This window comes from Apodemus sylvaticus, chromosome 11, assembly GCF_947179515.1.
Source record: "Apodemus sylvaticus chromosome 11, mApoSyl1.1, whole genome shotgun sequence".
NCBI classification, from domain to species: domain Eukaryota; kingdom Metazoa; phylum Chordata; class Mammalia; order Rodentia; family Muridae; genus Apodemus; species Apodemus sylvaticus.
Genome location: NC_067482.1, coordinates 86,928,847 through 86,954,149, shown reverse-complemented (window position 1 = coordinate 86,954,149; position 25,303 = coordinate 86,928,847). Strand labels below are relative to the sequence as shown.

The following is a 25,303-nucleotide window of genomic DNA, read 5'->3' as shown; positions in this document are numbered from 1 at the left end:
TTTTGCCTGCTCATGTTTTTCTTGGGATCAGAGTTGGCTCTTCATGAGAACAGTGCACTGGCGTGTTTGTCGTCAGATTCCTCAAGCCAACTGGGACCAGTGAGAGCAGGGAGGGTGTTTCTCACTTTTAGAAGGCTGTTGTTCTTTGTAGCTGTTTTTAGTTCTGTTTTGTATTTATTCTTTGATAACCTCATGCATGTAAATTGTATATTTTGATCAATATCCCACTCTTTCTGTGTCTCCTCTTCCTCAGAAGTCCTAGCCTACTCTCTTGTGTTTTAGTGGTTGTTAATTTTTATTATTACATCTATTTAGTAGGAGGCACACATTCAGTACAGTGAGTGTGGACACCAAATGGCAAATTAAGGACCTAGTTCTCCTCTCTCACATAGATCCATGGTCCAAACTCCATTCCTCAGAGTAGAATCCAGGTACTTTGATATACAGAGCCATCTCACCATCCTTTTTTGTTTTGTTCTCACCCACTGAGTTTTATTGAGGGTCAAGGTTATTTACCAAGCATGAGCAACTTATTAATGGCTATACCACTGAAGAAAGTCATCCCATCCAGGGGCTGATAGTGTAGAGTGATCTAAGTCCAGCTTGTTCCCATCCAACAAACAATCCCTGAGTACAGCTTGTCTGAGGGTCTGTGTACTCAGCAGCCTAGTGGGAAAGCCTTATTGGGAAGACTGTGAGGAACCCCATATACTAAGGACCTACATAGTTACAGATGACAATGGCACTAACATGGCTGCTCGATTTATGGATTTCCAAGTTGTCTCAGCCACTGTCAGGATATATTTAGCTACAGAAAACCAAACCTGGCTGGCTTCCTTCATGAGGACACTTAACTTTCATGGAGTAGGATATCTGGGGCAGAAAGCAAAAGCTTCCCTGACCTTGTTCCATGTTGTGGAACTTATGCCCTGTCTCTGTAGACAGAGCTGGTGTGACCAAAGTTGAGTCTGTCATTAAGCACAACCTTTCCACCTCAGGGGGTGAGCCAGGTACTTGAACACATGCAGTGGTGACAGGGGAAACTGAGGTCTTATCTGTAGTGTGCTGACATACCGGACATAGCAGATAGAGTTATTGCTGACTTGTTCTGTTCAAGGGCAGAACTTCTGAGAAATGTGGGAAATCAAGGGAACTTGGAAGAGAAGGTCTGATTCATGCTAGGTAGTGTGTAGACAGGACGTTTTCTGAAGTCATAACAAGCTCAGCAATGGCAGACTTCTCTTTCGACCAGTAGTTTCCCATGACCACATAATGACTCCTTAGAGCATGTATTTCCATTTGCTATTTAAACACAATTAGACTCATATTTTGTGCCCCATCATTAATGGCGCCTCAGCTCCAAACAGTTCTTTTCTCTTTGCTTAATTTTAAAAATTAATTTTCTGGAACTGAAATGATGGCCTTACACAGGACTCCTCTTGTGAATTTACTGATGGCCAACAGGGTCTTCCTAGGCTTTGCCTGCTGTTCTGTGAGTTCACTGCCACCTGAAGACTCTGCACAGTGGGAAAATCTAACCCTGGCTACCATGTGAAGAGTAGACGCTCATCTGCCTGAGGCCTCAGCCACACCTTCACTAGTCCTGCTGTTCTTGGTGTCTCCATAGCTTAGTGTATCGGCTTTTCTGGTGCCTTCTGAGATCAGAAGTATCAAGACCTAGACCTAGCTGAGGTTTAAGTGCTGGGACCCCAGCCTGAGGCAAATTGTGGCTGCTCAGAGAAGTCCCTGAGCGGTAGCTGGAACTGAGACGGGGTGTCTGGGAGACACAGACAATGCCAGTGTCCTGGGACAGTCTGGCATAAGACATAGCAACTCATCCCGTGTCAAAGATAAAGTCATCTGCTTGGCACACCTATCCCTTTTCCTCTGAACTCCTACTCACTCACAGCTCTCCAGAGAGGCCCCGGCTGGTGGCCTGTCTCCTCTGTATTAAGAGGCAAGCCCAGTACGTAGAGGGTGAGCCCAGACTCATGCATTAGGACAGGGCTGGTGGCCCTTTCAGAGTAGCAGCACCTTGGAAAGTTTCAGTTCCCTGTCTGTCAGAGGAGGCTGGTGTCACTGACACTAGCCTCTCAGACCAGTTGTGACATTAATTCACATAGGAAAATGTAGGCACAGTGCAGCTGCTTCCTATATTTAATACAAGACCTAACATCACAGCTGCGATTCTGGGTGCTTATTTTACCCTCTTTTCCTCTTATGGAATAGAACAGACCACCAGAGACTTGCTCAAATATCAGCCAAGGCCCAAGAAGGGCAAGGCCACTTTGCACAGTCAGCAACTAAAATGTCAAAAGAATAGAATTCATATCTAAGACCACTCACATGTAAGACCTTTGTTGAAGCAAGTTACCACAGCAAAGAGTAGCAGACCAACTCTGAGAAAACTGAACATTCGTACACCATCTCATAAGGAGTATCCCTGTGAATTTACCAAAAGCAGCCAGGCAAAACCACTAGCTTGAGCTGGGGGCATAGTTCTGTGGTGCAACATTTGTCTAGCAAGCACAAGGCTCCAGGTTAGGGAACACTTTTATTCCATAGTTTGGGAAATTTTGTATTTTCTCCCACGTTCTTGGGAATTCACATTTCCTCCTTAGTCTTAGAAAGTTAACAAAGAAAATTCAAGTTGATCTAGAGTTTTTTGAAGGTTTTTTTTTAAAAAATGCTTTACATATTTTAAGTTTATTAGAGATTACATATTATAAAAAGACATAAAAACAGCTCCCACTGCGCCTACTTTGGATATGGTGCTAAACTGCCCAAGATTAAAGTGAAGGCGACCCCTGGCTGTCTCAGTTGATTAGTGCTGTTGCTAAGTGCTCAGAGCCCTGAGCACTACAGCCTCAGGAGCCAGAGCATAATCCTTCTTGCTTGGACGACGTGACGGTACCTTCATGTCTCTCTTCAACTCTGAACAAATGATGAAATCACAGCAGGGAGTCGTGACCTAGAGCTGACCATGTGCTTGGCTAAAAGTGAGACAGGAAATCATCCCAGGAATCTCATGTGAAATCCCAGCCTAGTGTTTCTGTGCACTATAAATATCTTATATAAATTCTATAAATTTGAGAAGCCTAGCTGATTACTACAGCCTCAGATCTCTTTTATCTTGAAAGCGTACTGCAACACAAACCTTTAAATTTTATCTTATGAAAAGAACCACCAACCTTTAGCTACAGGAATGAGTCTATGCCTTCCCTGCACAGGGACCAAGGTGATAAGATCCTTCTGCAGAATCAGAGACCAGCAAGGGAAAGGGCTTATTGTTTGAATATTGATGATTCAGGAAAAAAAAAGTCTCTGAGTCTGCTAGAAACCAGAAATCATTTTCCTGGGAAAATTGATTTGTGAATTCTTATTTGATGGTTCAGCTTTAAATTTCATTAGAAAATGGGACCGCCTCCAGCTAGTGAACTTTTTACCTGATTAGCTTCTGTCCTAGTTAGCTTTAGCTGTCAAGTTGACACAGCCCAGAGTCATCTGAAGGGAGGCTCAATTCAGAGATTGCCCAGATCAGATTGGCCTGTGGCCATGTCTGTGAGAGATTGTCCTGACTGATGATTGATGGAGAAGGCCCAGCCCACGCCTGAGCAGCGCCATCCAGAGGCACACGTGTGTGAGCTGTATAAGGAAAGCTAGCTGAATGAATTTTCCTCTGTCATTGCCATACTGAGCTCTTGCCTGACTTCCCACAGCGATAGGCTGGAACCTGTTCACGCAGCTTTCCCCACCAAGTTGCTTTTGGTCAGTGTTCTATCTCAGCACCAGAAAACAGGCTAGCATCCCTTTTGCGATGGCTTGGCTTGCCAACTCGCTTGCTTGCCCTCAAACAGCACTTTTCCTTGTGTTTGCCTTAGAATCCACAGTTTACCTTGCAGGGACAGCAGCTTGTTACACCCACAGCTCTTCATAGATGCAGCCTGGGCATTTCTCATCCAAAAGTGAAATCTAAAATGCTTCTTCGGGCCACAAGTGGAAGACTCCACTTTTGCTACTTCATTAAACTATTAACTATTAAATTATTGTTTTATTGTATAAAAGAACCTTCAGGCTAAGGATTAATCCATGCTTGAAAAATAAACTTTATGTTTAGACTTTGTCTCCTTCCCAGGTATATATATATTCATTGTATATATACAAACAGTCCCCAGACTGAAGAAACTTAAAATCACAAACATTTAAGGTAGGCCACGCTTGATTTATAAGCAGCTGAGAGGATGCTTTATTTTTTCACACTCCGAGGCACTTCTGATGGTCCTACTGGTTTAGAACAGATGTGTCTCATGAAATTACAAAGTTGAAAGCTTCTTGTCTTAGCTGAGGGTATCCCATACAACTGGCAAAAGTTCACCACCACTACCAAGCCTTAAACCTTAGCCTCTTTACTCTTGTAGCAGACATTAGTCCAAGTATAAAACTGCCTTGCTGGTTGAGGCAAGGGCCTTGTTCACCTCAGTGCCTGTGCTGCGAGGCATCTTTTTGCCCAGCATGGCACCTCCCTCCTCCCTCTTCCATGTCTGGGCACTTGTCCTCCCAGACATTCGCCTCACTCTTTTAACCAGCCTGAGTGGAGTGGAGTCAGAACAAACATAACAATGATCAAGAATCCCGGAGGGAAGCAAGCAAGCAAGGGTGTTTTGAGTGTCTTCAGCAGAGTTCCCTCTGAAGTAAACACCCTCCTGTGGCTACGAGGGCCAAGTCCCCACATTTCTAGGAAAGAGACTACAGATGTTGACCTCGTCTGGAAAGGTTAATAATTACATGTCTTCAGGTTCTCTAGAGAACTACATGCAAATGACTACTTGTTTATCTTCCACCTTTCTTCAAAGTAGTTTCCTTCTTGTAATTTCATCCGCAGACATTCTGTGCTGAATCAAAGCAGTAGGTTCCTAACAGTTCTATAGTGTCCTGGTGTAGTGGATTTATCTATGTGAGCAGTTCATTCCTCAGCTTTCATCCCTGGAAGTGGTGCTGTTCGCACCATCCTCATTTTCTCCACCAAGCCCTGGAAAGGAACCAGGGCAGTGGCAGCAATATCATAAGTATTTGAAAGAGGAAGCGATGGTATTTCCTTTTTCATTTAACTCTGGAATATAAATATGAATTCTGGTCATTGAGTCACAACAAAATAGTGTTTTAACAACAATAAATGTGTTAGCTTGCCACCACTTCAGCAAAATAAACCTGAGGTACCAACCTGTAAAGATAAAAAAGGTTATTTTGACTCAGAGTTATGGAGGGTCTAGTCAATGATTACATGGCCCTCCTTGGGGTGGAGGTGCTGCTGTCAAGTGAGGCACAAAGAACTCAATACCACAATGTCTCCTTGATGGGCATGCCCACAGTGGCTGCAGAACCACCCAAAGCATCCACGCTTCCAAATTTCACTAGTCTAGGGACCAAGTCCTGGACACATGAACCTTTGGAGACACTCAGTTCAAACTGCGACAATAAGACTTCATTCCCTTCACCTTCTAACATCCGACAGGCCTGGCTTCTGCCTCTGTTGTCTGCCCACCCCACACCCACTTAAATGAAGATCCATGGATCAAAGACATTTCTTGGAGGGGCAAACCCATAGAATCCTAGTGCCTGGCATTGAATAGGTCCTTGGAGTATCAGCTGAGAGAATCAGTTTTAGAATGCATTTCTCACTTCATTCCCTGCAAATGAACCTGAAATAACTTGCAAAATTTCACCCAGTCCAACTCAAAATCCTAAACTTTTATAAAATTTTAAATTACATTTTAGGTTTGTTTTATGATAAGTCTAATAAACTACAAATAAAAAATACCTCTTTTTTTTAAAAGAAATGTTATACTTGTAGTTGTATATTCCTAAGTTCTTTGGGATTTCTAGGTTATAAAAATATTATGCTACAACTTCAGGCGAAGTTTCAGTCTAGCAGTTGGAAGTTGTTACAAGATTTTTTAATTCACTCTCTTTTGCTGACATTAATAAAGGCAGCTGTACTAGAATTATGCTATGCATTGCAAAGAGCTGTCTTCCATTCCTGGACATATGCACCCCATGTACCACCCTGTCACTGCTGTAGTTATGTCTGTGCTACTGACACTGGCCAGGCCCAGTGAAAGGACCCAGAAGAGCCCAGCAAGATGAGGCTTTGTACACGGCACTTAGAAATGATCTGTGGGTCTTTTAAGAGCCACCTATTCACTGGGGAACGGACCTCAGATAAAACAAACCCACTAGAGTCTAGCTCTTTTCATATAGATAGACTCCATTTGTATTGATTCAGGACCCCCCCCCCAATCAAAAACAAAAAACAAAAAACCAAAAGAGAACAAACCACAGCCAAAGTACAGCAGACTTTTTAGAATTACAAAAACAATAAATGCTTGTAATAAAAGCAAAGAGTGAAGCGAACACTACAAGAAGCTATCTGGGCTAGACTTTTAGGTGAATCCTGGGCACTACCTAAAACTCATGTGTGCTTTATACCTGTATTTTTAGCACTCGGGGGGTGGGGGGGGTACATGAATAGGAAAGTTCATGGTCATCCTTGTCTACATAGTGAGTTTAAGGCCAACCTGAGCTACATAGGACCTTGTCTTAATGAGGAAATAAGGTAGGGAGAGGGAGAGTAAGGTTGTAATAGTTAGTGTCAAAATCTAGAGTCCTCTAGGAGTCGGACCTCTGGGGCATTATCTTACCTTGTGTTAATTGAGGTGGGAAGACCCATCCACTGGGCAAGGAATCCTATGTTATAAAAAGCGGAGGGTGTGAGCTAGTGTAGAGTGCATTCTTCCTTGTTCTCGGGTCCTGATTATCCATGTAGTATGGCCAACTCCCTCAAGCTGCTGTCACTGGATCTTAATCAGAAACTGTGCGCTAACCTTTTTCCCTTAAGCTGCTTTTGTAGGTGTTTTGCCACTGTTGTTAAACATGGGCTATTCTCTCCATAAAGTCCTAACTACAGTCTAATTCACAGAGGTGAGCAGTATGGACAGTTCTGTATAGTTTTCATAGACTTGATACACAGTGTTATGTGTCCTGTCAAATAGAGGCACCATGCTGATTAACATTTTCATTGTTTGAAATTCTTTCCTTATTACTATAATAGACAATGCTAAAGTGACTGTCTTTGTACATATATGTCTTTGGTCACTTAATAGATGGGGTCGGTAGAGATCCTAACAGTTTCATTGCTGGGCTAAATGACTCATTATTTCATGAGTATGTATGTACACACACACACACACACACACACACATCCCTTGGAACGAAATGGGAGGGCATGTGATTTGGTGGCCTAGCCCCTGGCCTGGCCTGTTACTTGTTGCAGTCTGGTTTTAGATTCCTACTAGTGGCCTCACATCACTGGGACTATGGGGCGACAGTGGCCAGGGATGTGAAGGCAGAGGGCCAGACAGTCCATCGTGCTGATTAGTTATTTCTGTAGTTTCAAGAAACTCTAGAAGATGTTTACTGAGCCTGTCTGGAGCAAAGGGACAAACCAAGAGATCTGAGGCAGAGTCATTTGCTTTTGTATCTGTCCTGAAAATCTCTTTGACTCTGAGAGTGCCAACCACTTAGAAGAAAGGAGTAAAATGAGTACCATTAGTTTTGGGTCTGTGTCCATTTTGAGGTTGTGCCTTCTAAGGTTCTACTCAACAGACCCTTGTTTCCTTGGCTTAAAGGAATTAGCACACACAGTTATTTCTTGGTTTGAGTTTCTTCCTTGCTCCCCAGAAAACTCATCTGCGGAGCAGGCCAGAGGTGTTGTCAGTGGCGTTCTCAGTGGCAAGTTATGCTTGGATTACCTGATGTTTAATCCTAGAAATAGCCATCTAGGAAGATGTGTGTGGTATCAGTTAATACATTCAGTGATTGTCTGGAGTCACTTGCTAAGTGCAAACTCTTTGTGAGGTGCTTTCATACACTGCTTGTATGATATGCTGTGTGTTGAATCATCCTAATTGTACTGCTAAGAACATCCAATCACAGGTGTTGATACATGCAGCAAGTAGCAAGGCCTAGGAACATGCCTAGGACATGTGGGCTGAAAGTCTCTGTCTCACGTGGCAGGTATGAGAAGTGGACACCAGGGGAAATACCCACGAACTGGGGAAGCTGAAGATCTGGAGATGATTTGCTTGTTCCTCAAAAGTTTAAGCATTTTACCCAAAATGTCTGGCCAAATAAAGTCCTTGAAAAATATTTAAGCTTAATAGAAAGATGTCTTAGCAAGGCATGATGTCAAGCAGTTTATCTTAAGAAAATAAACATATGCACTAAGATATATATTTGATGACAATCTGAATAATTGTATAATAAGAACAAAAAGCAGGGGTGCAGCAGGCAGTGCAGGAGAGGTCCTCACTCCTTACAGTGCCTTGTAAGCTCTGAGGCACTGAAGAAGCATGATGACATGGCGAAGTGTCTCTGATGTAATGTGAAGCTGTACAACCCAGCTTAAAAGTGTGTGTGCAGTATGATTACAATTCTGTCAAGGTTTCTATTTATAAATATCTGTGCAGAAGAATGTTCTGTGAGTTTGTGAACTGTCGGTGATTAGCCGAGTTTATTTCCCCTTTGTTCCTTACTGTATTTTTCCAGTTTGATATGGGAATCATGTCATTTCTATATAAAGCTAATATATGTCTTTGTCTTTATACATCATCTTTATACATGTATTTGGGTATGTGTGCATATTGCTGTTATATAGGTATATTCATATGTTCATGTGCAAACGTGACTATATTTTGGTATCACAATTCTTGAGTTCAAGCAACCCTTGTTTTATTTAATAAGAGTTCTAAAGCCCAATAACAGTGATCCTGGCCACATGGAAATGACAAAGAAGCTGTAAAATACTTTCTTTAACTAAAAAGGTAAGTAAGAGTAAATCAAATGTTTTTAAGAGCAATGACTTACTTGAATAACTTTTACCACAGTACATCCTTAGAATTGTTTTGTTTTATTATGAGCTGTTATTGTTTGTTATTATGAGCTGTTAATTTCGTACCATGTCTGTAAATGAACTTTTATCACAGGCACACAATTATAGAAAAGCTCATATAGTAGCTTTTAGTGCTATCCTTTGTCCCAGGCAGCTCTGGGGGTCACAGAGGTAAGGGAGCATTGTTTGATTCATCTTCGGTTCACTAACAGGTTTTTTTTTCCTAAGTAGTTTTCAGTTTTATTTGATATGATTTGGTGCCGAAATATAAAAATCAGTTTTGTCAAAAAATAGCAGTTTATGCATCTCAGATGAGTTAAATACACAGATAAGTAAAACAAAATCTATTCATCCAGATAATCCTGTCTATTGAGGTAGGATCAGTGCAGAGCAGACTCGGCCGGTGAGACCCTTTCACTGTAGAGAAGTCTCCCAAGAGCCCTATTTTTGAGATCTATTTTTAGTGATAGTTAAAACTGTCTCATTTGTAAGGGGTTTCCAAAGACTTAAAATATTTGCAAACCTTATTGAAAAGTGTACTTGGTAAGATTCTATGAAACTGCATAGACTTTCAAAATAAGCTGAAGGACAGTCAGCGGGGGTGTGTATTCTTATGGTTGAAGAGCCACCATGGCCAGGGAGTGGAGTCCTGTGCTGCAGCTTCAGGTCTTAGACAGACCAGTGCTGTAACTTATACAATTAAATTATATTTTCACTAAAATTAATTTAGCCCATCCTGAAACTTCAAGTCATGAGGCAGTCTCCCACTCCTCCCTCTATTTGTGGTTATGAGAAACATCTCAGCTCAAAAATCTTGGAGCCTCTGTGGCAAGAAGGATTCAAAGTGCCAAGGAGCAGCTGGTTGGTGGAGGAAAAAGGCCAACTAGAGCAGAGAGTCCTGCGTTCAAACCCTTGCCCCAGGACTAACTATTTTTGTCACTAAGAAAGCTCTGCTGCCTACAGAAAAGCTTCTGATGAGGCTGGTATGCCGCCTGCCTTAGGCTAGCTTTCCTCTGCCTGCATGGGCATGACTCTTCTACCTTTGTCCCTCTAGGTCCTGCAGTTTCAAAATAAAACAGTCACTGCTCAGAGCCTTAGTATAGGATTCCCTGAGTATTCCATACATGCCCTCCCCAGAGCTCCTCTGGTCCTCTGATTACATCTAGCCTTGACCCTTTTGATAGATCTTTTGATCTTTTGATATAGGAGTCATTTAAACAGACATGATAGATAAAGACAACTCAGGGTTCAAAAGCTTTTGCTTTCAGATGCCCACCACTGCTACAGTTACTGTGTAGTGTCTGGGAAGAATGGACCATCTTGATGCTGGGGCATCAGCCTGTACTCCAGCAAACAGGCCGTCTACTTAGGGACATCTTGCACTGCAGACAGCTGGTGAGGGGGGCTAGAGAGGCACAGAGCTTCGAGTGTCCTGTTTTCTATTTTTATAAGGTGAGCCTCTGGCACAGTTTTAACTGCCAAAGTCAGAAGATCTTTTGAATTCAGTAACAAGATTCCTTAGGTTCCAGCCAGCAGCAGCAAGGTCTATTACAGGAAGCTGTGGTAAGAATCTGTGCCAAGACTGGGAACAGAGAAGCCAAAGGACCCCCATACTGCTCACCTGCTGGGGACCATGAAGACAAAAAGCCAGACATCCCAGATTGTAGCTTGGGGCCACGGAGCAGATGAGCCTCAACACCACTTCTTCCTAAACACCTTTCTTTTAAGTCTGCAAAGAAAGGGGTGTTTGTTCTTTCCTCTATATGGTGAATGTATAAGAAATGACAACTAAAGTCTGGGAACAATGGAACATTTTATTACCTCATCAGGGCCCTTTCAGCAGAGTGTGTAGTGGGCCAATCCAGCAAAAAAGCACTTCCATCCCCCTTGAAGAGTTTTATGCTGTTGATGTAATTGTGCCTGGTCTCTTTCACATTACTGTTTTATTTTTAAAGCAATTAAATATTTGGTTTGTTTGTTTGTGATGTTTTTCCATTGCACCTTAACCAGTTGAGGTCTGCTTTCTAAGAACTGGGTGTGCTGGTGAACAGGTATTTAGTGCCCTTCCTCCCCATCTCTCTATCAAGTTCCCTCCAGGATTTCACCTGTCGAAACTCACCCGTCCCGGTCTGTGGACAAAGACCACTGCGAGATTTTCAAGGAGACAATCTAAGAACCAGACTCCAGCCGAACCTGTGAATCCAGTGGCACGGATGCCCACTCCACAGATGGAGAAGCTGAGGCTCAGAAAGGTCGGGTAACTTTTGAAGGGAGTTGTGGCTCTCTCTGATTCTCGAACTGCTGCTTAGTACCAGCCCTAACTGTCAGGCCAACACATCTTGCCATTGCCAAAGTTGCAGACATGGAGCATCAGGCTCTGTGTCTCAGTCATTGTCAAAACAGTGCTTCAGGGTTCAGAGGAAGAAGGTGAGGCTAAGGCAGCTCCCTAGATGTCAGGACAGAACTCTGCCTCTCTAGCTTCCCACCCCCGTCCAGCGCTGCAGATCCATGTATGCCCTGGACAACCCTCCCATGGAAAATAGCTGCCAGGGTTACGGCTCTCACCCTGCTGAAATGAGTTGCTAGGGGCTCAGAACTTTGCTCTTTTTGAGAGAACCTTCTGTATCCATCCTGGGTAAGAAATGAGAGCATTCAGTGTGCCTAAGAGGCCCAGGCTGCTCCCAGGAGCTCTTGGCCCAGGTTCTTGCATAGACCTATGAAATATACAACCCTTACTTGATTCCTTAATGAGCCCCAGCACAACTCAGAGGTCTGCTAAAGGGATAGATGACAGTGTGGCACAAAATGCTTCATCTAGAACCCTTCTTTAAAATATTCCATGGAAGGACATTGGAGCTGCGCACAGCATTAGCTTTGTGCCTTATATATTTGCTACAAAACGTCCCTTCTGTAGCTTCTTCCAACATTTACCCAGATCAACACTGCTGGTATGTGTAATGGTTTTTCCAGAGTTCTGTCTTGGAGGTTGTTTGGCTTGTGGGCAGCAAGCCCTGTGGATTTGGGGGAAATAGCCAAAGAATGGTGTGTCAGTTAGAGTCTATAACGGGAGGTGTGTACTTTTCTGTCTGTTCTCTGTCACAGGCTTTGGGGTTCAGGGGTAGGGAGGCAAGGCTTAGCTTTTTGCCCATCACGTACTGCCCTGTCCTGCCAACCTAGCTTTTTGCAGCAATCTCAAAGCAGGAGAGATAAACCTGTGACAGAGTACGTGTTAGTTTGTACTGCCCAGACTATATATAGATCAGGGAGAGGGATTGACTGGAGCATTTGAAGGAAAAAGAAAGAGTTTAAAGAAAAATGCAGTGGGCTGAAAAGAGACTTTGAAGCATGGAGCCACGGCTGATCTGGGCAGGAAGAGTGGCGAGTAGACTTGGGGAGACATGAGACACATACTTCACCACCACATAACTTTCCTGGAGGAGACAGTGTTTGCTGTAACCACATAAATGTTTCAAAGCTTAGGAAAGGAAGAGCATTAGGAGACCAATCTAGGGAGTGGAAAGCCTCACTGACTTAGGAGGCCCTGTACACTGCAAACCAGAATACCAAATGCATTTATACTTTCCAAATTTCTGTTTCTTTTATGTTAAAGCATTTTAGAAAGAATGTTCTTGCCTAGAGACCACAGACATATTTTCTTGATTTGAATTAAGTGTTAGTTCCTAGACGGAGTCAGTCATGTGAGCTGTGTGTAGGCATCTGCTCTGCTGGTCCAGGCAAACTTTAACTGAGACATAAATTCCAAAAGAGGGAGTGGTATTTTTCTTTAAAAGTAAAAGAGGGTTTCAACGCAAACTCCTAAGATTTTTCTTAGTCAGGAAGTGGCAGGAGTAGAGAGGTCCTTTGGGTTCCCCTAGCTTGTTTTATATAGAGAAGGGTCCTTCCCAAAACCACTAAAGTATCTCTACCCCAATATTTGAGTTCAAAGGCCAGAGGAATATGACCTTCCTCTCCCCAGCCTTGTGCTACCTTGTCCTTCACCAGTTGAGGCCTTTTCTACAAGATGATGTAGATAAAATTCCTACCCAGAGTCAGAGTACCTCCATAGTGCTGGCTTGACTCCCTTCCATAGAGCCATCCTTCCAAGCACATGAACTAGGAAAGGGACCAGAGAACTGGGCCACTGGAGGTTGTTTATCAGGACAATCAACAGTCTCAGACTCAGCACTAAAGTAGCCACTGATGGTGGCAGTTGGGGACAAAGATTAGTGGGGGGGGGGGGGTCAGAAAGCTCCAGCAGCCTAAGTGGCCTGCTAAGGTTTCACCACCCAGAGATTTTTGCAGCCAGTCATGCTGTTTCATTGCTGGTGTCATGGTTCTCATCAGCCTCAGCCCCAGTCCCCCGGCAGAGAAGTGGGAGGAGAGAGCCCACAGGTGGTTATATCAGTGCTAGCAAGGGCATGAGTAGGCTATTGAAGTGATTCCTACCTCAGGGGCAAGAAAGATGGCAAGCAGGCAAAGGCAGATTTTGCTAAACAGTGAGCCCAGCCTCCCAGGGAAGGTAGGAAAACACCAGGAACAATCTACCAGGCAGTAGGCAGTCACAATTAAAAATGCCACCATGTCCCTCTTTCCATGCTGTTGAGGTCCTTGGTAGAGGGTTGTTATTGTTAGGGTTTGTTATAGTTGTTTTTATTTGTTTAAATACATCTCCTAAAGACTGCATCCCCATCAACTGGAGAAGGTAGAATTTTTTTTAATCTCCCAAGATTTCTATGCCTTTTCCCCGGGAACTATTTGGTTTCCATGGATTTGAATAGGACCTGGAAACTGTAGCTTATATTCAATCTTGTAGGAGAAAGTCCAAGCAATTTCATGACTGAATTCTTCCATGCCCTTTTTTATCAGTCTAAATATTAGCATATCCCAAACTCATTTATCTCAGCTTCCTCCTGTCTCTCAGGAGCTATGAAGAGTGTAGAACTAACAGGAGCTGCAGACCCTATGGACTCTAGGGATAGAGAGAAAAGAGTTATTACAATTTAGGGTAGAAGGAGGGTCAACTCAGACATTTGCTGAGTTTATACAAGTCTAAACTGTCCAGCTTAGAACCACCTATAGTGTTTTAGTGAGTTACTCCCTAAGCTAGACTAGCTTGGCTGAGTACTGTCTATGCCTATGAGGTTCCCTAGTTCCTCCAAAGAGAGGAAAGGGGATCCCATAGCCCTTGACCCACATCTGTGGAGCCAGAAACCCCACTTGTCCATGTGTTGACACTCATGTCTTTACTTTTGTTTTATCTTGTCTGTTTTTCCTTCCTGTAATTGCAGAGTTGATTCACATGCACTTGTCCCGGTTGTGTGTTGCAGGATGTCAAAGTCTTTAGTGAAGATGGGACCTGCAGAGTGATGGAGATTCTAACCGACATGACAGCCAGGGACCTGTGCCAGCTGCTGGTTTACAGAAGTCACTGTGTGGATGACAACAGCTGGACTCTGGTGGAGCACCACCCACAACTGGGATTAGGTAGGGAACTAGTTTCCTGACTTGGGAACACCACCTGAGTACTTCAGTGTGTGGTCAAATGGGTATGCCACAGCCAAATGTAAATGTCTCATCATTTCCTGCTGTGTTGGCTGGTGGCCAATAGTTGCTCTCCATTCTTTCCAGCCCCTTCCTTTCTACTAATATATCACTTTTCTTCCTTCCAAGTCCTCTCCCTCTGATACACTGAGAATTTCTCCTTCAGTTCTCAGAGCAGTAGCCTCCCAAAGGCTTAGCCTAGGTCATCAGTCCTCTACGACTTGGTTCTTCTCTAGATGTCCAAAGCCCAGAGGGAGTGAGCATGCTGCCCACCTGTGTGTTAGAGCCCATCGACCACTGGATTATAGCTGCCCAAGCCAAAGAATAGCTCACTCGGATGACAGGAAGAAGGGAGCCATGATTCCTCTGAGGAAGGGAGGGAGTCACGATAATATTACAGAGGCGTCTCAGACATTTAATGCTTACATAGCATCTTTGTGAGACGATGTATGTACCGTGTATGCACATTTGCACAGGCACACACATGTCTGTATCTTGTCTGGAACAAGAGCTTTTTTAGACTGTAGAACATTTGAAACTAGGTCCCTTTTTTGTACTCAGTTGGTTCATCTCAGGTAAAGAAGCTTGTCAGACTTTTGCCTAAAATCTTATTTGCATAAAGTCTGAAGCCTGCAAAATCATAAGCAGGTATTTAAAAACAGAATTTTCACTCAATTAAGCTATAATTTTCCTATGTCTTCCATGTCTTAAAAGAGAAATGTCAAATTTCACAGTTTTAAATTCTGCTTTTATAACCCTTTGAAACAATAGTAAAGTGGATTGCAACCTCTTGGCTTAAAATATTCATTGAATTGGTTGGTGTTCTTCCAGCAGATAATATACAGTTTTTTAAGCATAGACAATGTGATATGAGCTTGAGTCACGATTTCTACCTCTCTTTGGACTTTCAGATACAAGTAATGCTTTGCTGTAATCACACAGAACTCTAGTGGGTTGTTTCTGTTATTTTTCCCATTACTGCAACAGAAAAGCTTATGGATGGGGGCTTTGGGTGGGAGGGGTGCCTTACAGTTTGAGGATTGAGTCTAGGATAGGATAGGCCGCGGCAGAAGAGTTGTATTTCATCTACAGAGAAGAGGCAAAGAAGGATGACTGCTAGGTTGCCTTGCTTCCTTTGAGTTCTGGGCCCTAGTCTATGGCACGGTGCTGCCGGCATTCAGAATGGGAGTTCTCCACAGAGACTGGGTCTCCTCCTCCTGGCTCAAACCCCTCTGGAAACCCTTTCACACATTGTGCCCAAAGGCATGTTTTTTAAATGACTCTAAATGTAGCCATACTGACATGAAAATTAACCATCACATTCATCTTTCCCATCTACTGCCTATCTGTGTGACAACGGAGCCTTTCCAATTGTAATTACCTACCTTCTGCCATATTCCTTCACCTGCTCCATAGTGACTGAACTACACTGTGGCAGGTACTTGTAGTGTACAGTCTGTGGGTATAATGGCATGCACAGAGAAAATCTGTACAGATGCACACAGAGGTCTTACACACAGGGACGGCCTGGAAACTGCACTCAGTTCAAGGGTTTCCTCGATGTGGAGCTACCTACCATACAGTACATAAACTACACAGTAAGTCTTTCGGAAGAACTAGAACAAGAGCTCCTTATTTTGAGGAAGTAGAAAAGAGGACACCCATGCATATATAACCTTCTGATGGTGGCATTTTTGTCCCTTTGCACTTTTCTCAGCCAGTCTTTAAAAGAACACTGGTGTACTTTAAAACGAATAACATTTCATTTTTGAAATCAAACTAAAATGAGGAAAATATAAAAGAAAGAATAAATTAAATTATTTTAAAAGAAACAGGAACCTTTGGGTTAAAATTTGACAAAAAAGAAATGAATGAGCCTCCTGAGGGCGAGAATCTAGAAGGACTGGATGTGTGCTCAGACAATTCTTCATGAGCATCTTTTCCACACTGGTTCCTCTCTTGTTACTGACAGTAGAACACACTTACCATCTGAGCTAGGAGAGCAACCTTTCTCCATTTTTGCCTTCTAGTTCTCTTGTTTCTTTCTGTGTGTGTGTGTGTGTGTGTGTGTGTGTGTGTATGTGTGGTGGTGGTGGTGATGGTGGTGGTGGTGGTGGTGATGATGGTGATTCAACCTATCATTTAATTAAAACAACAAAGAACATAGATAATTAGTCCTTTAAAAGAAAACCCTGTTTCTGCCACAGTTGCACAGCAGTCTCTTGTCAGGGTCCTACTGGTGGAGAGACATGGTGGTTTCCCTCAGAAAGCCCTCCTTAGCATCAGCCTCCCTGCTGCTTAGGGCTGAACCACAGACTTGTGGGAGGCTCTTTGTAATGGATGTTGCTCTAGAGTGAGTGTCTGGGTCCTGGCCTGAAGCTTGGGGCCTCACCTATGCTCAGTGGGAACCACCCTGCCCCCGACATTCCTGGGAATCACTGTCTCCATGGAAATACCTCTCTTGGGCAATTCTATATTGAGCCTTCTTATTAGGGAGGAGGACACACAGGGAAACAGTATAGTATACAAGTCTTTTGGGCAAATTCTAAAACAGATTATGACCCACAACTGAAACAAATAGGAGCATAAGGATAGCATTCTGAGTTTTAGCTCATAAGTGACCTCAAATTAAGGTCTTCAAAACAATTACTATGCTGATTTTAGCAGCTGATGTACTGGAACCTTAACCAGACATTGAAGTCTTTAAAGTAGACACAGTTGCAAAGATAGCCTGTGTGAGCCAGCTCCCTTTTTGCTAGAAGAGCCTATAATGACCTACTATGGTTACTAGTGAGCTGGTGGAGAAGCAATAACAGTAGTGTCCCTCCCTGTCTTTCTTGTACCTGTGAGTAAGCAGAGGAGAGAGCCTGTGAGCCAGGAGCCCATGGTTCTTCCCAGTCCCCAGTGTCACCTCTGGTGGCACCTATCTCTGAGGTGCCTTCTTTCACAAAATACCTAGCAACTGGTAAACTTGCAGTGTCTTGCAGTTTCTGGGAGGTTAGGGGAGCTGATTCTCCTGTCCCCTTATTCTTTCATATACTATCTCCTGATAAGCACTTCCCATAAGATCCCCTACCTGTTGGAGTTTCTTCAGCCTTCCATGTGTGGGAACAGTCAGTGATAAATCTATGCCTACATTCCAGGGCAGTCTGAGGCCACCAGCTATAAGGCCCTGAACAAGGGCTCAGCAGGGTTTCTCCACAGTTTCCCAGCTTCCTGGGGAAGGAAACTGGAATTGATCCTGCAGCTGGCTTGCATGAGGAGCCACAGTGAGGCCCCTCTGGGGTCCACAGACTAGCAGGGGGGAAAGCATGATCTTTCAAGGCTACATGGGCTAGCTTGGCAGTCACTGGTTACCTGAAACCACAGTGGGGCCCAGTTTCCCCTGCCTCCTTCCCCAGGCAACAACCCCTCCCCTGTGTACGTGCAGTATGTGTGCAGCTTCCCCAGGACTCTCCCAGGCAGGTCCTGCTAAGATCAGAGCTATATAGAGCACAGCATTGGCCTTAGCTAGAAAGCTCCCCACAGGGTCGCCTCCTCAGGGTTCTTTGGAAAGCACAACACTTTGATTTAGAGCTAGCCACTGGCTGCTACCTTTCTGTTTTACTGTTTTTTAAATGGTGAAAATATTTTATCCTGTAAAACAACCACCTATAAGTTGTTGGGTTGTTGAGTTTTGTTTTAAATTTGTTTAGAATATTTTCTCTGAGTAAAGCTCCTGAAGAATTTGCTGATGTGTTTTTGGACGAGAAAGTCTGTTTAAAATGAATGAACTTAAGCCTGACTGTTTTTTTTAAACCATGCATCAGCTTTAGTTAATGCTTAAGTTGTATGTGGTTGTTCGCATACGTCTTGAAGAAATATAACCCTTGTATAAACACAATCATTCCTGTGTTCCCGAGAGAATTCTCCCAGATTGAAGTAAATGGAAACTGTTCTAGGTTTGTATCAAGCATGGCTTTTTATGCCCTATGAGATATGTAGCTGCCAATGGGAACAGATTCTGCTTTTAAATATGTTTCTGCCAGTATGTCTCCTTCTCGAAAGGAGGCAGCTAAAGATGCATTGGCCCAGAATCTGCTCTTAGTAATAGGAGCAGTCCTCATAGAGCAGTGCCCGTAGCCACAGTTCTCCTTTGTGAATAGAAATTCTTTCTACCAATTCTGAGATTCTTTAAAATGGCTTTTCCTACGTCTCCCTTCCTTCAAAAATGAGATTTTTCTAGAGATTCAGCCCTGGCTTCATGAGACAGTGGGGACTCAGGATAGAGAATGCCCTTGTTCACTTAAGCTGTGAATACCTGACTGGCATCAGGTCTGACAAATAGCCTGAGGTAGACCTGTTGATACAGTTTACCCTGCTGTCTTATGTGGTCAGTTCTGTGTCACTACCACCTTCATTATGGCTTTTCAGGAGCTCTGTGGGAGGAGTGCTGATGTCCATTCCGCAGCAAAAACGCACAGCTCCTCTGAACATGTTTTTCACATCAGCAGGGAGCAGGCTGAGTTCTTCATGCCCCCTGTAAAAGCAGAGGTTCAGAAAAGGGGCTAACCAGTCTTTCCAGATCCTTACTTTAGGTGTTCTAAGAGGTGTATGTAATCTACCTGGTGAAGGCGGAGGTGAAAACCCAACTGATGCTTTCATTCCATGCTATGACCAGTACTGAGTAGCTGTGAACAATGAGGACATTGTATATCCCTCTGAGATACTATGGTGTTTCTCTGGTCGTACTACCTATATGCCCTGTGGTCTTACCTGCCCTGCCTCTTGCAAGTCCTTCATACCTGCTGTCTTTGCTTTTCCTTTGTCTTTAAATGAGAGTTGAAATTTTGTAGTATAAGGGTAAAGTCTTTTGTGGCTCTGTCATTAATGCTGTGTCAATTCCAATTGTAAAAGAAATATACACATGCCAGTACTAACCCGAACTTTGTGTTTTAGTGAATTTTAAGACCTCTTTTAGATACCTGTCAGCAAATTAGAGAGTTAAATTTTGTATTGCTCCGTCAGACTCATCTCAGTGCTTAAAAACAGCTTTTGAAAAAAAAAAAAAAAAAAAAAAAAAAAAAAAAAAACAGCTTTTGAGCTTGTGAAATGGCCCTGAAGTTTCATTCACATCTCACATGTGATGCTTCTCCCTACAGAGAGGTGCCTGGAGGACCATGAGATCGTGGTCCAAGTGGAGAGCACCATGCCAAGTGAGAGTAAATTCTTATTCAGAAAGAATTATGCGAAGTATGAGTTCTTTAAGAATCCAGTGGTAAGTGTCCTGAAATCTTAGAATTTATACTTTGGTTGAATAAAACCTGATTGTCAGATGGTGAGTTGAGATTTATGTGTACATGGGTTTAAGAAGCTGAGTCACTATTTAATTAAACAGGTCTCATGACCCAATCATCACCAGATGTCATGGTGACTGTCTCCTTCCTCCAAGGATAGATATGGTCACACTGGAACAAATTAATCAAATATTCAGCAAATAGCAGATACTGTCTTTGTTGTATGTTGGCATGCTGACATCACTCCTTGATTTTTTTTTTCATTTGTGGGGAGGTGCCTGTCATGTGACAGAATAGGAAAGGAGCTTTCATGACCTGAGTCACCAAGCAGACTGACGGTCAGCTGGGGGCAGAGGGGGGGGGAGTGCAGTGCCCACTTCTGCTTCTGGATTCACTTCACTGTTTTCTTGAAAAGAAAGAAATCTAATAGTTCTGGGTAATTTAGCAGAACTTCCGTCACCATGTTATTTATTTATTGGCTTGCTTTGGTTTTCTTTTGTACAAGTACTGATAAAAGAATGAGAAGGACTGTTATCTAAAATACAATTGGATCATGGTCATACCTGGAGAAATTGTAATATTGGCAGTTATGCGACTATAATACCTTCATTTCTCCTTGTCTCTCAGAACTTCTTCCCGGATCAGATGGTCAATTGGTGCCAGCAGGCCAACGGTGGCCAGGCGCAGCTTCTGCAGGTACTAAACAAACACTGCATTCTTGCTAAAATAGACTTGCTGGAGGTTGAAATAAGGAGCAGATTCTTGAAATGCTCCATCTTTTAAAGAAAGTAGCAGCATTCCTGCTATACCACAGTGGGAGCCATTTGCTTCTTTCTGTTTCAATACTAATTGCTTCATTCTACACAATACCAGTTTTGTTGGGATTTTAAGAAGTTTGAAGGAAGAAAATTTTGCCTAACCTTCCCCAAAGTGATTCCCCAGTGATTCAGAAAATGTCAACTATATGTAATAAGATATCTGCTTCCTTTATTTTATGTGCATATTGCCTAATTTTTAAAATTTTTTCTTTCACAGAATTTCCTGAACTCCAGCAGCTGCCCTGAGATCCAGGGGTTCTTGCAGGTGAAGGAGGTGGGACGTAAGTCTTGGAAGAAGCTGTATGTGTGCCTGCGCAGATCTGGCCTCTATTATTCCACCAAGGGGACTTCTAAAGTAAGTCTTAGAACACTCCACTTCTCCCTAGGTGTTCTAAGTGGGCTTGACCCTCATTTAGCTAATTAATGATCACTTTATATAATAACTTTATACACAGGGCCCAGTGTGCTGGCCTGTCAGAAATTGGATGGAATCACACAACAGCTCCTGTTCCTCTTGGATGGTCAGCCCTGGGTCCCTACTGTGGGTTGAATATAGACCCTCCTGTCTGACTCAGTCAATCAGGGGAATACTTGGTTTTCATAATTTGGAACTTAGATCCAACCTGGCCATACGATAGATGCTGGATTGTTGTCCTGTATTCATAAGCAAAGTATGGTTTTTACTCTACTGAAGCAAATGTTAAGAATTGCATAGCTCATAAAAACAAAGTGAGTCTATTGTAACATAAAGCTAGCATTTGTGGCTTATGCTGTTGTTCAGATTTCATGCTGTCCTTTCAGTTCTGTGTGTGTGACCAGGGGGAAAATGTATAGACTTTTTCCAGAAAATATGACCTCACAGTTTAGTTAACTGCTGTTTTGCAGGAACCCAGACACCTGCAGCTGCTGGCTGACCTGGAAGAAAGCAGCATCTTCTATGTGGTTGCTGCAAAGAAGCAGTACAACGCACCCAATGAATATGGGATATGCATCAAGGTACTCCACAGGATGCTGTCTGTGGGCTAGGACTGGAAGCTGTGCAAAAGAATTTTCTCATGGCCAGTATTTATTTGGTTGTGGATCCTTCTGCTCTAAACAAAAACCTTTTTTTTAACACTCTGGCCTCACTGTGCACTTAGGATTTGATAGGGGGGGTTGTCTTGTTTTTTGTGTTTTATTTTTTAATAGCCCAGTTGTTTGAGGAAGGTAAACACATGCTCTGTAGAGCACTAAGAGGCCTCAGTGACTTAAGGCCAGGTAGCCATTAACCTCCTACACTGGCTGCAGCTTTTACCTGGTCATAATAAGGAGAGGCAGAAGCTGGTTAAAGAGGGGACTCCTGACCAGACACCTTATTGTCTGCAGCTACTGAGTGTACTGTCTATGTGAGCCTCTGGGTATGAGGATTGACCACAATACTGCCTACCCGCTATGTGTGTATATGAGAATACTGACACACGGACACAGATGTATGCCTGTAGTTAGAACACACAGATGTGAATGTGTACATAGGTGCAAGCAATGCATACTTGCACAAACATGCACACACACACCACAGCCAAGACCATGTTCATTTTCCTCTTGGTGAGACTGTGGCAGTGTTGATCATAGTGATGACTACAATCTCCTGAATTCTTATGCATGACCTGTTGTAATCATTTTATACTCATTGTCATTTAGTTAACCTTCATGGATACTTGAGAGGTGGGAGCTAGATCACCAGTGACTAGTTGTACTTGGATCTCACCATGGTGTATCAGCTTCTAAGGTTTAAGGACAGCCTTCTCTAACATTGGATGTGTGAGTTCGCACAGTTTCACTAGTCGGCTTTTTGTTTCTCCTGTAGCCAAACAAAGCGAAGACCGAGATAAAGGAGCTTCGTCTGCTCTGTGCCGAAGATGAGCAGATCCGTACTTGCTGGATAACAGCCCTCAGACTCCTCAAGGTACATAACTCAAGGGTACAGTTGGCTGACCTCATGCAGAACAAGCAACTGGATGTGGGTCTATCCTGACACAAAAATGCTATGGCGTTTCAACAAATGTGATCTATCAACTGTAGTTGTATATTCTTCTACAGATCTAAGATCTCAGACCATGAGAAAAGGTAGAACCAGGTTTTCCAACTTAAACATTATCAAGTGTTGATAGAAACAGATTCTTTTTTAGCTAAAGACAGCTCTGACCACTGTAGATCTCTCCTACAAGATGCCCCAATCAGTGGAGACATCCAGAAATGCCTCTAGATGTTTCCAATGCCCTTTGAGCATCAAGGGGTAAGAAATTTACCCTGCAGTAGACAAGTCTCAGTTCTAAGCGTGTTCAAAGTCTGTCATCAAACTGATAGGATATAACCCAGCCATGAAAAGAATGCATTGTATGTGTTAAAATATTGAGATTTCTAGGTGAGGTACGCATGCCTAGAATCTAATGCAGCAGTTAGAAGTGTTAGAGCAGAATCCCAGCATTAGAGCCCCAGCAGTTGGAAGATTACTGCGTTTGAGGCCGGCTTAGACTTTACACAGGAAAAAAAAAAGAATGCAAGAATAAATAAAAAGTTGATCAATGTTCTATAAAAACTGTTAGTTAAAACATAAGTATATAGCAGCATTCGGATGGCCTCCATTTTTGTGTAGCAGAAAGGCGTTGCCATGCTCAGTGGCACAGATTTACATAGTGACAATGCAGGACATAGGGTCAGATTTTGTGCTTCATCATTTCTTGGACACAGGGCTGAAACCTTCCTCTTGGAAAGGGTTAGAAAGTTGTAATGGTTACCTACTTCTCCTATTCTCCCTCCTTTTCTGAAAGTTTCTTAAACTGATGTAAAAAAATCTCCCCCACAAAATGTCTTGCTGAGTTAGCACAAGAGCCTGTCATTGTGGTTGCTTTGGTTTTAAATTACCCCACCCTGAAAAGGCAATTAGGTTCATGTTCTGCAAGACAGCAGACCACCAAGAGGCATGAGGAGCCTCCTCTGCAAAAGCACTTTGACAGTAGAACCAGCACGCTGGAAACAAAGAAGAAATTCATTGCAGTGCTCTGAAGCAGCTAATGCATGGATCAAAGTCCTCTCAGCAGTGAGAAGGTTATGCACAACAAAGGCTGTACTGGGTCTAAAGAGGCCAGAGAAGCCTTCCGACTGCCAGGGAGAGCAGTAGACCAAGAACTACAGAATGGCTTGGGTAGCTTAGTGTCCTCAACCTCTCTTTAAGAGATCTTCCCTTGGATGCAAGCATTCCCTCCCACAGGCAGTCTCAGTTACTGAAAGGAGCTGTCTCCTGTTCATGGCAAAAATGAAAGATAAGGCCAGTAGGACAAATTGAACCACAAGCCAATTGTGCTCATAGGGAAAGTACAGCTTTGTAGTCCTTCAGTCTGAGCTGATGGCCTCCTCACCTAAGAATGTTAAAATGCCCTTTGTTTTATAACTTATTGAGACCAAGTGGAATGTTTCAGTTAATTTTTGTGCATAGATGGTAGTTAGGCAGCTGGAGGTTCCCCTCCCCCAAATGCATTTCTTTGTCATATCTAAAACGTAAGCATTGTGGCTTTAGACCTTTCCTTGCACTTTTTTCCCAAAAGCCAAAGCTAGTGGTTTTCAAAGATTTTTATAGCAAAATTTTTCCCTATTTCTGGGCGGAATCTGTAACTGCCCAATATAACGAGCAAATAAAAGGCCTGATTTTTTTTTAAATCAGGTATATTAGAGTATTATGACTTAGGAAGCATCTCCAGTCTCAGTGGCTTATAACAGCAAAGACATATTCCTTACCCTTGGCCTACTGGAACTTGGCAAGGAGAGTAGCCACAGCCTGGGATTCTATGACCTGAAGAAGGGGTAAGAACACAATCTCATCCCCAGCTGGATTGGTCAAGCCTATACTGACTTTTGCCCCATCTGAACCAGGGAAAAGAACTGTCCAATCCAGGACCCATGGAAGGGCTGAGTCTAGTTGTATTTAATAGATTACTTTTGCTTAACATCTATGCTAAATAGGGTGTGCCTTCCAGGAGATTATAGTTTCCTCCTGTTCAAAAACATCTCTTTAACTTTGTCTTGTATTTCTGGAGTCGAAGTGCATTCTCTGAAGCGTTCTTTGACCATGATTCTAAACCTTTTTGTACCCTTGCATAAAGCAGTAAATTTGTCTACAACCTCACTGAAGAACCTATATGTCTCACTAAGTTAGTAGAGAAAAGATCTGTCCTTTTATTCAACGTTTTGGGTCTTCCAGGGTTAATGGCCAGAATGGAAACTAGGTAATAAAGGAAATCTGTCAATGCACAATAGACTCACAAAGCAAATGGATTCCTTTCATTAGATCCCCAAACTCAACCCCACTTGTAATGTTAAACTGTGAGCCTCAGTGATGTGCTTATGGTTCTTTATTATGTTAATTTATTAATTAGTTTCTCTAGGGGAATGAGTGTGGGCATGTGTATGGAGGTCAGAGGACATCTTGGGGTAGTCTTCTCCTTTACCATGTGGGATCTGGGGACCAAATCCAGGCTTGGTGACAAGCACCTTGACTCATCGAGGCCTCTCGCCAGCCCAGAAGGATATTTCCTAACATGGCAAGTTCTGAATGTGGAGACATGGCTGCTGTCTCTTTATACAAAGAAACAAAACGGTGCACTGTTACCTTAATCCTCTGCTGTTTGGGAGAGTCACATTTAATTTGATGTGAATAGGAAGTGAAAGGCTGCACAGCAATGAAG

The 25,303-nt window shown here is 43.0% G+C and overlaps 1 protein-coding gene across 1 annotated transcript in view; it reads left to right on the top strand.

Moving 5' to 3' along the window:
* Grb10 (growth factor receptor bound protein 10) overlaps window positions 1-25,303 on the top strand; it is a 99,279-nt gene that overhangs the window by 65,163 nt on the left and 8,813 nt on the right. The window contains exons 5-11 of the mRNA XM_052198707.1: window positions 11,035-11,199; window positions 14,275-14,431; window positions 19,630-19,745; window positions 20,392-20,460; window positions 20,800-20,937; window positions 21,468-21,578; window positions 22,429-22,527. Coding sequence (XP_052054667.1) covers window positions 11,035-11,199; window positions 14,275-14,431; window positions 19,630-19,745; window positions 20,392-20,460; window positions 20,800-20,937; window positions 21,468-21,578; window positions 22,429-22,527 — 855 coding nt within the window. The remainder of the gene's footprint in view (window positions 1-11,034; window positions 11,200-14,274; window positions 14,432-19,629; window positions 19,746-20,391; window positions 20,461-20,799; window positions 20,938-21,467; window positions 21,579-22,428; window positions 22,528-25,303) is intronic.